At 37.9% G+C, this 15673-nt stretch overlaps 1 protein-coding gene across 1 annotated transcript in view; it reads left to right on the top strand.

Annotated features, from left to right (window-relative positions):
* Window positions 1-825: 825 nt before the first annotated feature.
* ASRGL1 (asparaginase like 1) overlaps window positions 826-15673 on the top strand; it is a 19016-nt gene continuing 4168 nt past the window's right edge. The window contains exons 1-4 of the mRNA XM_010003337.1: window positions 826-1107; window positions 5022-5164; window positions 10144-10298; window positions 14412-14530. Of these exons, the coding sequence (XP_010001639.1) occupies window positions 921-1107; window positions 5022-5164; window positions 10144-10298; window positions 14412-14530 (604 nt within the window). The 5' untranslated portion in view covers window positions 826-920. The remainder of the gene's footprint in view (window positions 1108-5021; window positions 5165-10143; window positions 10299-14411; window positions 14531-15673) is intronic.

The raw sequence follows: 15673 nt of genomic DNA, 5'->3' as shown, positions 1-15673 counted from the left end.
GCTGAGGCCGCCAGAGAGCGGGAGCCTTCGGGCGGTGCGGGGACCTGCGGGCGGTGCGGGGACCTGCCGGAGAGCGGGAGCCTGCGGGCGGTGCGGGGCTACAGGAGACCCTGCCTGGAGCGTTTGTGCGCAGGATGAGGGAAAGGCTGTTGGACTCTGTTCTTCCAAAAACACGTGGCCCTGAGAAACGTCCCACCTCCAGAGTTCCTCTCTGGGGTGCCGCAGATTCTGGCGGGAGAGGAGGCTGCTTCGCCTTTGGCTTCTTCTGGAAACAAAAATCTCCTCTCCCTCCCCACAGTTGTGTGGCAGCTCCGTTTTGCTCGCGGGAGGCCGTGAGCAGCCACAGCAAACTTGACTTCCAGGTTTGAATGCTTTGCTTTCCTGCCTGGAGTTCAAAGTTCTGCAGGAAGTCAGAGGTTTGAAGTCCAGCAGCAGAGCTGGTTAAGCTGTTAACTCAGGTCGCGTCAGTTGCATCTCTTTATTTCTGGTTATAGTACTGTACTCAAAGCAACATATCTACCCTTTCTAACATGAAAAGCATTTCTGAGACACTTGTCTGGTGATGTACAAGACACAAAGAAACAAGAGTTTACACTAAATCATAGGAGTAACTTAGGCTGGAAAGGGCCTTAAGAGACCACCTGGCCCAGCCCTCTGCTTAAAGCAGGGCTGACCTCAAGGTTGCACTAAGTTGCCTGGGGCCACCTTCAGTCCAGACCTGAATTAGGAGCTCCTCCGTGTGAGTGCTCAGCTTCCCAAAAGGTGGATCAAGCGGTCAGTCAGACTGACGCTGTCTGTTAACTAACCTGCTGGGCTCTCTGTGGAGAAGGGAGCACATGCTAAAGACTGTTCTTTCCCAAATAGGCTAATTACAAGTAACCTGTGTGCACAGCTGAAAGCCTCAAGAGGAATTTGGCAGGATGAAGCCTGTCATTGTGGTGCATGGTGGAGCTGGCCGGATCTTTAAAGAACGAGAAGAGGGCAGCCGTGCTGGTGTTGTCAGAGCTGCACTGCAAGGTTATGGTGTCCTCAAACAGGGAGGCAGTGCTTTGGATGCAGTTGAGGAGGCAGTACGATCAATGGAGGATGATCCTCATTTTAATGCAGGTAACTTTTGAAACAAATGGGTTCGGAATCATCACATAATTAAAAAGTGTTCTGTCCTGGTGCTTCTGAAAATGCTGGCTTGCATTTTCTTGGAATTGTATACACTTCAGTGGAGCAAATATTGGTGTCACAATATAGTTTCTTTATCTGTACAATAAAAGAGCATAGTATGTACCATAGTTTTCTGTGAGTATACTTAGGCAGGTGTGTTAATTTTTTTCATTTTTCAGTGTTTTATACCTACTGTTTCGTTTTTGTACTTTTGTACTTGTTTACTTTTCTGTAAATCTTCTCCTGTTACTTAGCTGTGTATTCAGTTTTAAGACATTAACTCCTCCTTAATGAAACATACAGTTACTTAACATTTGTGTTTAAGGCACTTGAATATAGCTTGCAGCAATGTTTAAGCCTTAATGCTTGACCTTTACTGTTGCCAGAGGAATACTGTTCTCGGGGATTTTAGGTGTTTTTCTCTTAATTTTCTCTTAAAGCTTGCAGTCACTGCTTTTATTAATAATAATAGAGAAATAATGCAGTAATGGTATATGAGTCATGAATTTATACAGTAGAGTTTGTAACTGGATTTCCTAGCGATTAATGTTAATTAATTTTAATGTCAATAGGAAAATATTTTTCTTCTCTTTGTATGACCTCAAATTTATAATTTGGATGAATTTCAGTGAAAATATTTCCCTACCCCCACCAAGGTATGTCAGGAATGAACATGGAAAGAAAGACATGTCAGTGTTCAGTCAGTATTTTAGATAAGATAGCTATTAGTTATGTGCACACATAGTTTGCAGAGATTCTCTTGTTGCTTCTCACCTTGTAATTAAAAGTGAGGGAGAGCTTTTACTTCATTGGAAGCTTTCAGTGTTTTGTTACTGACTTGGATTGAACATCTTGATTTTTAGAGGATTCAAGCTGAAATCATGAAGCAGACTTACAGGGGTGGTGTGTACTACTATACACTTAACATCAGGGTGGCATTCTCTATTTACTTTTCTTCACTGGTTCTCTAAATCATTCACTAGTCATTCACTTGGCTTTGCTGGCATCAGTAAGTATCTATTTGGCCTTTGGCTCTCTGTGCTTCTGGGTTGTATCTCAAAATACCACTCTTCTGAGGGAACTTAGATTTGGTATTTTAAAAATGCCACCTACTTCAGGGCAGGAAAAAATCCTAATTCTTGAGAAGCATCTTGTCAGTGATGTCCTGCCTGACATTAGGTGTCCAATGTTCATGTGGAAGCTACTTCAATATAAATTTAAGCTTAAAGATTCTTTACATGTCTTTCTTCATCATTCCACAGAAACAGTTGCATACTGTCTTTGTTTCTTATACACTAGTTTTGAGGTTTCAAAAATCAGCTTTATTTGGACAGGAGATACATTTTAGCTCAGTGTGACTCTCGGTGATGATAGCTTACTTCATAATGATCTGTTTAAGTGCAGTTTTTTAACTTGTACACAACTGTCTGAAGCATTTGGGCACTTATCCTGGGAAAGATCACAATAACTAGCAATATTCTGTGTTTGCATACAAGTTGTTTTTTTACCTTCTCTGTGGGATCTTGTCACTGACGCTGCTTTTCCTGAGCCAGGCTCTCTGGTAGCAGGCCATCGTTGGGCCAACACCTGTGAGTAGGGTACATTCCTCTAAAAACTATTGCATCCTCTGAGGATAGGACCTCAGACTCTACCATATACAATTACTTATATGCAGTAATAACTTAACATTTTGCTTAACCTACAAAGTGCAGTTGTTTGTGACACGCTTTTTCACGGTCTGAGATCGCATCCTTAATTTAATGTGTGTTGAATTCTTTTTGTCTCTAAAGGTGTTTACTTGTTTTTCTAACAGTATTTATACCTTGTTTGTATTATATTAGAAGAGCAATTTTTAGCAAAATTTACTTTAAATTTACTTGAGCATTAAACCCTGCTTCAAGTTTGACTATGCTGATCTAAATGGCAAGTACGCTAGCAGTCATGGATACAACTAATTGTGTTAACAGTCATTAGATACAGCTGCCCTCAGTAGCTGGTGAAAATGAACTGAAAGCTATGAGAAGAGGGCCCTGATTGGAGTGGCTGTTTAAAACTCACCCTGTGGTATTTATCTTTGTAAAAGAAAAATCAGTTTTACTTTAGTATTTTGTAGGAAAACACAGACATTGCTAGGAGACAACAATAAAGACTGGGGAGAAAGGGCATAACCGTCAAGTTATTTCCTTTTTTGAATGATAGGGTTTAGCCATGCTATGTGGATGCATCTACATGTAGGCTTTGTGGAGGGGCTTAGAAGCTATACGGTTGTCAAAAACTGCTATTTTTGTGTCTTGTGCAGCATAATGAGATTACAGAGTTCTGCTTCTGATAAGGAAGTGGCCTTGGTTGTATTTCCTTCATGCCATTTCTTTGACTAGCAATATTTACTAGCTTGGTGGGAATGCTCAAGGTACAAGAACGGTCATTATGGTGATCCTTGCATGCTCTTTCCTGCTTAGCCTTTGCAGGACAGAGGACATACCCAGCTATATGTTTATAGAGGGTGTGGGGAGCAGTCCATCTTCTCTCCTCCCACAAAATGCCTTTCAACAGAGGAATGTCACGGAAGCATCCTGGCCTCTGGTGATCCGTTGCCAACACCGTCGGACCGTGACTTAGGGAATTGGAGTGCTCCTCTCAGTACCCATGCTGTGATTTGGCCAATGTCAGACATGTTCATTCTTTGTTGTCCCCATAGATTTCCTCCCTATTGTTGTCCTGGTTTTCCCCCTGGCCTTTGCTTCACAAGTGAGCCAGACTCCTGTTTTTGCAGTGCTGCTGCCAATGGATGCCATGGCCTCAGAGGCAGATAGTCCCTAGAAAAGACAGTCTGTTACCATGGAAGTTGGGATTCATCCTACCTCAGATGACCTGAAGTTTAGTATCTAGCCTTGCCATGGTTTACAGGCTTTCACGGTGATGAATGGAATGGGAAAGGGTAGCTATGCAGCTAAGGCAAGTGGAATGAATTGTTCCTAGAGTGCACCTGTCTTTCTTCACTGTTTTAGCTCTGTAAAATGATCAAGCTACTGTGTAAATCTACCATGTTTTGGCTTGGTTTGGTTTTGGTTTTTTAATTTCTCTTTAGGTTTAGTCTTCTCCATCCTTATTAGCACTTCTTGTGCATTTGATGACTTACAACTGATTATTCCCCTGTGAGGCAGTTATTTTTTAAAAAACTCCTATTTGCATTGTCTCATTTTGTATCTCATTAACTTTCAATTAGGTTAGTGATAGCACTAATAATTACAGAAGAAAGTAACTACCCAGGGTTTTAAAACTTTTTTTTTTTTATTCCTACCTCTACTGTTTTTATTTGGTAATAAAGAACTTGTTATTTCAAGCTTTTGTTACAGTAGTGAGAGGACACTTCTGCTCTGTTGATTTTGGCAGTTTCTTGGAATACTATGTGATGTTAATCTGTTGATAGGATGTATTATTTTTTTGGGTTATGGAAGAGCTGTAAAGGTAAAATAGCTTTAAGTGCACTTGAAGTGATCTGGGAGATAAAGAATTCTGTTCATGACTATTTGTTGTTTTAACTTTCATACCTAGTGTATCATTTTGGATGGGATTGGAAGTGTGCTTTTCATCTTATAAAAATAAAACTCAGTAGACATTGTACCCTGTAAGACTTCTGTTAATGGTTTGATTTTTGTGGTTATACTCAGCAGTGTTTCTGCTGTTTTGTTTGTGTTCAGGAGACACTTTCAGTAAGATGGACAACAAACTGGGAAAGAGAATGTTTGCTTGATGAGACCTAATAATTGAATCACCTGATAGTTAGCTCTTAATGACTTTCTTCTTTTTCCCTTCCTCCCTTATTTTTTTTTGTTTGTTTGTTTTATTTTTTTGGTCTTTAGGCTGTGGATCTGTTCTAAATGAAAAAGGTGAAGTAGAAATGGATGCCATTATCATGGATGGAAAAAATTTAGACTCTGGAGCAGTATCTGCAGTTAAATGTATAGCAAATCCAATAAAACTTGCTCGACTTGTCATGGAAAAGGTATGCTCAATATTTACTTGAACATGAAGCATTTTTTCCCCTTAGAACTTCATCTGGTGTATTGATATACCTCAGTGATATTTTTATAGTGCTTTAAAGCATAAAAGAAGGGATAAGTAGAAGGTAGTTTTGAAACTATGGTCATGTCCATGAAGGAGTTCTATTTTAAGTGGTTTGGGGAGGTATTTATTAAAAATAGCATTCAAAAGAAATATTAAGTTCTGCCATGCAGCTGGAAGCTCAAGGAGAAATTGACCTGTACAGGCCAGTCTTCTGTATCTCCATGTCTGGTGTTCAATATTTTAGGGGTTTTTTGTTCATTTATTTTTTGAAGAGGTTTTACACTGTCACTGAGTCTTCTGCTTGATCTTTCAAGATTCAAGTTGATTAATGTACTGTTGACTTGCAAGGACAGGACATTGAATTAAATGACCCAATAACATATTTGGCCATGTAATGCAGTCTTTTGTTGTTCCAGGTGACCTTCTTGATTGTGATCTAATCAGAGTGGTAGCCCTAGTGCAAAGTTGTGGTCTTCCAGCAGTAGAAGATAACATTAGCACTATGAGGTGGTGACAGATTTTCCAAAGGGATCAAACTTATCAGGGCAGCAAAATGATTGTTACTTGACCTGCTATGTAAAATCAATCCCTCCTTACTCCACTAAGAAGTTCCTCTGATATCAGCCTCAGCAGCCTTGTTTTTCAGAAATGGTGCAACTGATAAGGTTTGGGATAAAGTAGGTCAGTTGTGTGATGTGTGCACCTGTATGACCATTACTAGACTATGACAGCGATGAAAATGTTTACGTTTTTCATCCTGCTACTGCAGCTTCCCCTTTGTTGAAAAGGGTTCGTATTTGCAAAAACATTTATTAACTAAGATGTTTTATGTTTCTTTAACCTTTGAAAGTGACTTTTGAGGAAACAAAACCTCTTTTGGTGATTACTATAAAGATGATTGAAATGTAATTTGTCCTCAGTAACCTCCAAAGAAGATGGGAATTGTTTTGGCCTAATTGGAGAATAGTTCTACTTTTAAAACCAGAACTTTTCACTGAAGTATTTAATATACTTTTTAAAATGTGCATCTGCTAGAAATCAATGTCAAAACTTGAGTGAGCTTTTTGTTTCTTCACACGGGATTTATTCTGTTATTTAGCTAGAACAAACAAATAAGTATAGTTGGTTGACAGCTTCATAAGACCACATTTTTTCAAAATTTGTGAATATTAGGCAGAGGGCTAGGGCAGAGACATCTAGCATATTGAGGGGAATTTTGGTTAGGGTTTTTTTTCTGTAGGTAGCTTCTATTAATGCCCATTGTTTGGTCATAATCCAAAATCACTGATTTCTTGTTCTCCATTTCACTGTACTCCATTTAAGACAAGAAGAATGAAGTCACACCAATGCTTCTGAGAACCTAACTTTCCAAAGTGATTTTTGTTTTATTTTTTTGTTTGTTTTGTTTTTTAAAAAAACCAACAACCTCCTTTGCGCTTTTCATTTACTATGAGGTCTTTCTTGTCATTTTGTGGTGCTTCTGGTGTTCAAAAATGCTGAGGCTAGATTTGGAAGGAAATAATAAAATTCAGTTATATAGGAGCAAGGATAATGGTAGAGCCCTAAAACCATTAAATTTTGTGGTAAAGTGTATTACTCTTTCCCCAGATGCAAAAAATTTTATGTAGATAACAGAGTCCAAATGTAAATGTTGGCCTAGATTGCTTGATGTATCTTGAGGTGAGTTTGCTCCTTCTCTGTCAGGTATTGTAGTTAAGAATATCCTGATGTTATTCTTCTGTTCATCTCTGACACAAATTTTGGGAGAGCAACCCAGGCTATTTCACAGTACTTTTCAAAGTGTATGTTGTTTTGCTTTACTGTGCATAATTAAAAATATTTTGAACTCTGTGGTCCATGGGTAATAAGAGTTTAGTTTTCCTGGGGTCCTAAGCATGTTAGAATGCTCTTACTACCTTAAGGGATTTTAAATCATGGGGCTCCCAAAACCAACCAACCAAAAAAACCCTCCTTTCCTGCTTGTCATGTTATGTTTTTCCATTCCTATTATGGAGCTATGTGGGCTCCATCTGGTGGCCAGAGTAGCTTTGCTAGATTGTTTTTGGACATATTTTTGTGCCATTTTATCCTGTGTGCTGCTACATTCTTACTGGAGTCCAACTTGTACAAATTCATAGGCTACATAAAGAAGGGTGCAAGAATATTTTCCATCCATGATTTACTATGCTATTGATCTCAGCAGCCTCTCAAGATGGAAGACTTTTAGTATTTCAAGTAATTAATTCAACAAATCCTTGAAAAAGCAGTTAAATTCCTGTTGAATTATTCCTGTTTGTAGTGAACAAAAACAGAAGTATACTTTGAAATGGTTGTGTTTTTTTAATGGGTCATGTAATCCTCCTCAGCTCCAACACTTTATTAGATGGACATCTTGTGAAAATCACAGTGCTGATTCATTGGTATACATGAACTGTGTATATGTTTTCCCTACTTTGTCATCTAACTCTTTACATTAGATAAAGGAGAATTTAGCTTAGTACATAGATGTCTCAAGGCAAAGGTGCAAACTTTTGCTGTGCTCTGTGCACTGCCAGGATTATTAAATAAAGAACAATGATGGTCCGAATTCAGGCTAGATGCAGAAATTTGGGGGATTTTCTTTTTCCCGTTTACCATGAAATTAACTAAACTTGCGAACAGTTGTTTGTTCATAAGATCTCTGGAACTCTTGTGTCCTTTGGAATTACTTTGTATGAATGTGTCCTGGAAAAATGAGGCATATTAGAAAGTTAGCAAACATATTCATGACACTGTATAGGAAAGATGAAACAGTAAAATGTACTTTTGGATTGTTTGGCAATGTTCTACCAGTTATAGAAGATACATTGAAAAGCAGGTTCTCCTTACATTCATACATTCTGTGAGGACTGCAAAAAAAAATCCAAACCCTTCAAAACCTATCATGGAAGGTTATCCCTGTATATATGCAAGTATTTGTTGTTTGTGCAGCTCAGGGAAGTGCATATGTTATTGCAATCAGCATATGGGAGGGAACCCTTTGAAAAAGTTTTAGAAAATAGCTTCCATTTTTTAGAATAATTTCTTTACTTATTTAAAAGATTATACACAGTCTTAATTGCTGACGAAAGCAAGTGATGGACACAGCCGCCTGATTACAGATAAAGTCAAGAGAGACATTCATTGTATTACCTAAAAATATTAACAAAAAGTCAGCAAAAAAACCTCACCCAAACCACATTTTAATTGTGATTGTGTGCTTCTGGTGGTTTAGTGTCAGTGGCAGAGGGGGGCAGTGTTGCACAAAGAAGTTACCTTGCAAGTCAGAAGAGCACTATAGCTTTGTTAGAAAAAGGTAGATCTTCTGTTGTCTGGTAACATCACTCACCATGTAAGCCTATTGTCCACTCTTCCATATATAAAGAGGACTTCTTCCTTGTAACCCTTACTCTTGTTCCCTAAAGCAATACTCCAATGCATTGTTAACTTGTCAATAAAAGGACATTTAAATTTTCAACAGTGTTTGATGTCAGGGTCAGCACGTGAATGGCTGTTCAGCAATGTTTCTGGGGTGTGATCACATTTCCTGCTTGTGTAAGCAGCTGAAGGGATTAGTGCAGAGGCTGAAATAAGCTGAAGCAGACCTAAGTGTCTGTGGCTTGGAAAGAGGTTCAGCTCAAGTCCTTCAAAACAATTCAGTGTTACGGGTTGGTCATGGTAGGGATTGATTGTCCTTGCTGTAGAAATCAATAGAAGTTGATGGTATGCAACATCTTAAAAGTCTGAAGCTTTGAGGCTGTAAATATCCTGCAGAATGCAGCATGAATGCCCAGCTTCTGGCATCCTCACTTCAGGCTGAGAGCAGAATATGTGCCATGACAGTCTCCCACTTGGCTCTGCAGGCCTGCTGCCTACAGCATCACATGGTTCTGCTTTTTGCACCTCTACCTTTTGGTACTTGTGTGCTGTGGTGATGCATGCAAATAAAAGCTTTAAGTCAGCTCCTATGCTCTGAAATTACCCTCTGTGGTATAGTCAGACCAGTGCTCCTCCAAAATCTTCCTGGGCTCTGAGGAACAATTAGCAGCTGTGTAGTGGTTCAAGAAGTTGATGCTTATTTTTGGACCTAGATGGAAAAAAAAAGTAAATCTACTTTTAGAGCTTCTACTAAAGTATAAGGATTAATGAAACACTTATCTAACAAGGTTCTCTAAAATAGAAATTAACCAAGCTTTATACACTTTGAAGTATGAAATTAATTGAGGTCATTGACTTAAAATACAGTGTTTTGCTAAATAAAGAAATCAAAGTAGAGCTGCTGCAAATATTGTTAGAAGACAGCATTTTTTTTTTGTCATACCTGTGAGAACATTATTCTGTTCTTAAATTTGAAAATCTGGGTCTATTAGCAGTAGCAGCTAGTGAAGGAAGTATTTAAAATAAAATGGTTTAGCTGATGTTAAGAAAAGCTTTAGTGTATGATATTTACATTTTTGTGTTATTTTACGCTTACAAAGTGCAATACCTTCAAACAGAAGAGGTTTTATTTACTGTTATTTCATTCTGAGTAAAATCCTTCTAGATTTCTTAGTTAACTGGTAAAAAAATAGTTAAGTAGTGATTCAGTGGCTGACTCGAAACAGTACTAAGGAGTTGCATGCAAAAGAGCAAATTTACCTGTTTTTCTTTTCCTATTATAATAAGTATTAAATATATAAATGCAATTATTTTCTAATAATGAGATGTTGTGATTTGGAGAGCTGAAATTTTTTTTCAGCTAGTGGAAGAGGATATAGGCAGGGATTCTAGAAAGTTTAAAAATAAAACAAAATTTGGAGTTTTCTTTATGTGGACGTTTCTAAAAAGAATGATTATGAAAACTGCTAAGTACAAGACAAAACAAGGATTGTCAGTGAATCTCTTGTCTGTCTTCTGCAGACGAAGCACATGCTGCTGACTGACTCTGGTGCACACCTGTTTGCTCAGGCCATGGGTATTCCTGAGATTCCAGGGGAGAAACTCATAACTCAGAGATCCCAGGAGAGATGGAAGAAGAACCTTGAGCCAGATTCCAACCCTGAAGAGTTTCAGAAGTAAGGGTTTTGTAAAATACTTTTTTCTTTTTGATTCAGGTAATTTAGTTTGTGCTATCAGTGTAAAAAAACCCGAAGATTTAAGGCCTGTATTCAGACTTGAGAATACTTCAGTTCTGAGTGTTACATGGTTTGATAGTCTTCACAGTATGTCCTCAGTGCACGTAATGAAAACTCAAGCTTTCAATAAATTTGCTGAAGTGTAAATGACTAGAACAAATTTGAACAAACTTGTTGATGCTTAAGAAGATTGCTGGTCTCTTTGACATAACAATGGTTTTGTGGCATTAATGGAGGACAAAGTTAGAACTTACGTCTGTTAAAATAATCGGTTACAGAAGTGCATAGATCAGCTTTAACAAACAGCAGGCATCACTTTGTAGTTCATTTCCACAGAAGCATTGTGATTTTAAAAAAAAATTTCACATTTTAAAACAAGTCCATGAAAAAAACCCCACCTGATTTTGGTTAAGTACATGATCAGATTTGTCTTTAAATTGGATTAGGTACTTAAATGACGTGAGATTTTGATCAGTAGCTCCTTCTAAGTGCTGACTGTGGCTGTGGATTACTGTCAATAGGAATGAAAAAAACTGACCAAGAAGTTCAGTGTAGTGGTGGGTGTGAAAAGAGATGCTACTGGATGATTTTGCACAACAGCAAAATAAAATTAACTTGAAAATAAGCAAGTCTCACAGAAAGTAGAAAAAAAGGTGAGGTGGATGGGAAAGGAAGGAAAATCATGAGGTGTCAAAAATAGGTTTTTTATGCCTGTGAGGTAGGCATAAATACTAAATTGTTTTGAGCTTCTGTTTTTACTTTAATGGTTGTGACATAGCAAAACATTGTATTATAATGCATAGGAATTGTATTGCAAGTTGTTCATCTGTTCTGTGAAACAGTAGTAATGAGAGAAGCAGAGCTGAAAATTTGCAGATCAAAAGGAGGAAATTTCTTCTGTGGGCACATTAATTAAAGTCAATGAAATGAGGCTATAAACTACAAGCTGTATATAACTTTCAGTAAATTGCTAGAAGGAAAAACAACAAGACAAGTGTAAATACAGTCTTGTAAAAAAAGTGAAGTTGTTCCTTGACTGTAAGGTATCACTTGTAGTTCATCTTGTATCCAACAAGTTTTATTTTCTTCTATGGTCTATCCAAGGATTGTGTGGTAGTATAATTCGATACGAAAAGATAGCATAGCCCCTACTGCCGCTTGGTCTCCTGAACATTTGAGGTGGAGTGGCATGGCATCTGAGTCTCCATTCATGCTTTATAACTGCTTAATTAAGTTATTTTTTCTTATAATAGTATTAGGTATCTCCAATTTCAGCATTCTCTTGTTCTGGAATGTCTGATATAACAGAAGGCTTATATATTTCTGAAGAGCTTGAGACTTCTAGCCATGCAGTTCTTTCTTTTACAACTAGTGCCCAAAACATTAAGCATAAATTCACAAAGTTGAAAACAGGTCTGTTTTGATTCAAGCCCGTTTCTTTCAGTATCACATGTGGAATGTCCTTTTTCCCTGCTATGTCCACAGTGATTATGTAGAAACTTGCCTGAGGTGAACAGGCAGAAAGTGAAATAGTGTTAGTCAGAGGCAGCATAATGCCAGATCGTACTGGGAATCAGAAGGTTGGAGTGTATTTTACTTCCAGTCTGCCGGTCCTGACAACATTGGAAACCTTGGAGTTTCACAGCTTCCAAGTAAAGTTTAGTGTCTCCAGAAGGGAGAACTTTTTCTTCTGCTGGTTAGAAGCTTGCATTCTTTTATGTTAAAAGCCTACCATCCCATTGCACGTACAACATGGCATCTTGTACACCTTTTACAGAGAATAAGGTATGGTTTGATTTTAGTCCCTCACTCCAAGGAGTCTGACCATACTCTTGACAATGATTGCTGGAGATTGCCTGTAAACCCCACAGAAAGGGGGTTGAGTCTGGCCATAAGATAGTAGATGGGATACTAGTCCCACTGAATCACAGTACACAAGTAGATCCAGGAGGTCTTAACTGAAAGAACCCTGACAGCAACTGACAGAAAACCCTACTGCTGATGCAGGGCTAAGAGATAAAATACCAGATGCTTTATTAGTTGAGTGAGGACAGAAAAGTACATGTAACTGCATGAGTACTGGGTAATGAAAGATTCAAGACAAAAGGGAATGAGCAAATGCAAACAATCCAGTCTGTGTCACAGAATTTGCCATACATAAGAATAATCCTTGATTAAATAAAATCATTACTAATAATAGCATCCCCTAGTACACTACAGGTACTTACGGAGATTCTTACTACTATCACTAACTAATGGTAGATTATTTTAATATTTCATGTCTGCTTAGACCGTTTTGCTTGCCTTGGTATTGTTTTTGAGTCAACTATGGAACGGATTGTTTATATCTTCTTTGTTCTAAAGATGAACAGGGAAAACATGTGACACTAAAGCAATAAAAAAGTTTAAAGGGACAGTAAGAAATAGAGTGTAGTTGTCTCTTTGCTGTCCTGCAGATAAGGTATATTGGACATACTCACCTTGCTAACTTTTCTAGTTGAACAGCTGTTACCTACCTGATCCGTGTACTTTCATGTTTTCTCACAGTTGCTTGAGGTAAATATATACCTAGGAAAAAGTACATCTGGATGCACTTTAATTCTCAGGAGTATGTATCTTTAGTTGGTTGAAGGGTGCCACATGAGTGTGCAATAGGGTACTGAATTTATACATTCTTTTCAGCAAATCATTTGAAACAGATGGATGGGTGGGAAGCCCATCTGCAGCATCATATCACTTTGAGATGAGGTCTGTCTCCACATAAATGTCAGCAGTTTGTAAGGCCTGTGATTCATCAGTCAACTTGGAATTGCTGTGAATGAAGTGTGGGGACTGACAGTATGATGTTTTATATAAGCTGAAGGGAACAGGAAGTTGGTTCTCTGAAAAATTGACTGTGGGTTTCGTGGTACACACAGACTTTGTCTGACTTAATTAGCTTAGACTTTGGAGGGTTATAGCAAGACCCTCACCATTGCCCAGGCAACTTCCAAAGGTAACCCTGTTCCAGTCACCTGTTCAGCAGTTCCTTGAAGGATTGTTACAAATTCTTTTCCTGTGTGGAGAGATTTAGATTTTTTTGGTATACTTCTCCTAGCAAGAGACTGTTTTCTCTTCCTACATGAATTGCCAAGATTAGAATATGTGGACACCCAAAACTGTCACTTCTCAGCAGTGTCTGGCTTCCCAGTGCTGCAACAGTAAGTTGCAATAGCCATTTTTCTCCAAGTATCAATACATGTGTATATTTTAAGCAGCTACTGTATATGACTTGTTTGTGCTGAAGAAATAAAGCAGTAGTTGAGACTTCTGTTTTCTCCAGCACGTGAATTTTTAAGCTGATGTATGGTTCCAACAGATTCTACTCGCCAAGTGATTTAAACCTCAAGATTGCTTAGCTACAGAGTACAAAGACAAAAATATGTATTAATGATGCATTGTGAACCATAGTAGTTGAAAGGCACATAAGTAATCTTTTTTTTTTTTTTGTGACATTCAAACATTTAGGGGAATAAGGAAGAGGAGAGAGGAGGAACAGGAAGGAAATTATTAAATGCATTAATAACATCTCTCTCCTTCTCTGTATTCACTTGTTTACATGCATTGTAATTAATAATTCTGCTTAAACTCCTATTGAGACAGTGGAGACAATTCTTGCATCTTTGAGTTGCTTCTTAGGAGAAAGTTGGGTGTCAAACATGTCACAAAAAACTACTCCGGGACTATGATGGCTAGAAATATTTGTGCCCTGTATGCTTTTGTTTTGTGGGTGTTTTCCTTCTAAAGTTGAAGTTTCCATGCTATGAAATTAAGGATGTTGGGGGGACATAAATATAATTGAATATTTTATACTCTATTAAATATAAATGTGAATTGTTGCATATTTCTTGATACTTTGTAATGAGAAGCATGGTTAGAAAAAAAAGTTTATTATAAGGAGTATTATTTTTTTTACAATAATCTTTTTTTAAAGCTACCTGGAAAATAAAAGCTACATGCTTTAGCAGGCATGCTTTGATTCTGCCTAATTTTGTGGACTGTTTTTCTTGGCAGAGACCTTGGAACAGTCGGTGCTGTTGCTATAGACAGTGAAGGAAATGTAGCTTGTGCAACATCCACTGGAGGACTATCTAATAAAATGATTGGCCGTGTTGGTGACACAGCATGCATAGGTATGGGGCATGGGGTTTTGCCTCTCATTTTTTGTAGGTGCCTCATTTTAAAAAGAGAAAAAATTATTACGTGTTCTCCTTTTCATTAGTGAAGTGAAGCATAAATACTAGTACATCTGAAATGCAAGTCTAACACTCATATGTTTTAAAGCTAAAGCTCCTTAAAACAACATGGAGACTGCAAGTAAGGACTGGGATTAGAGGTGTAATGCTGTCATTATTATCATTATTATCATCATCCAACATGTTTCTGTCTGTAAAATGGGGGTTTCTTTTTTCTGTCCTTTCCTGAATGTTGACTTTTTTAATTCTGTGTTTCCTTTCTGTTCATTCTGATAAAATTCTCCTTTTGTACATCTATGCCTACAACTAAGTCAAAAAATGTAGACTGTTTCATACTAAGATGCTGTTCTATTAATACTTAAGGAAGTAGGTCTAATTGCAATTGGTGTTCATTATATTGTGAGCCAGAATTATAAAATGACTGGCAACTTCTGCTCAGAGAGCCCTGATAAGCCTGTCTCAGAACCTAATAGATGCAGTATGGAATAAAGGAAATAATTTAAGAAATCTCTTACCCAAGTATAAAGAGACACTTGAAAACCTTTCTCCAGACTTGCTCCTCTTGTGGGATAGACTTGCTCTTTGATTTCTTCAGTGTTCTACTGTACAGTTGGGATTTGGACAAAAATGATTTTTAGTAAAACATGTTCCAAAATCAAATAACACTGCTGTTGGCAGTACATCTTTATTATAAAACTAATGCTAACTTCCTGTTGCACCCCAAGTTGCCAGTGTTATGGGACCCTCTGTATTCTGACTATGATTTTCAGCTTAATTTCTGACAGCAACCTCCGGACTGCAAAATGCGCTTTTCATTTGTAGATCATGTTCAGGGCTCTTAGAGTATGAGACCTAGGTCTGTGAAGGACAGGTGAAACGGCACTGTTGAGTGTATTGCTTACAACTTTTGCTCTTACTAGTCATCTCAGAATTGAATACAGAAATGCTAGGTGTCCTCTTAAATATTAGAGTCTTTTGAGGAGGGGACTTTGACAGACTGATTGTGGTAGTATTTTTCCACATGTAAATTGGCATCCGTTGAAAGTGTCTGACCTGATGAAGAAAGTACAGAGAGGAAGG

The sequence above is a fragment of the Chaetura pelagica genome, unplaced genomic scaffold, assembly GCF_000747805.2.
Source record: "Chaetura pelagica isolate M959 unplaced genomic scaffold, ChaPel_1.0 scaffold150, whole genome shotgun sequence".
Lineage (NCBI taxonomy): Eukaryota > Metazoa > Chordata > Aves > Apodiformes > Apodidae > Chaetura > Chaetura pelagica.
The sequence above is the reverse complement of the archived record's forward strand: the minus strand, read 5'-3'. Positions and strand labels throughout refer to the sequence as shown.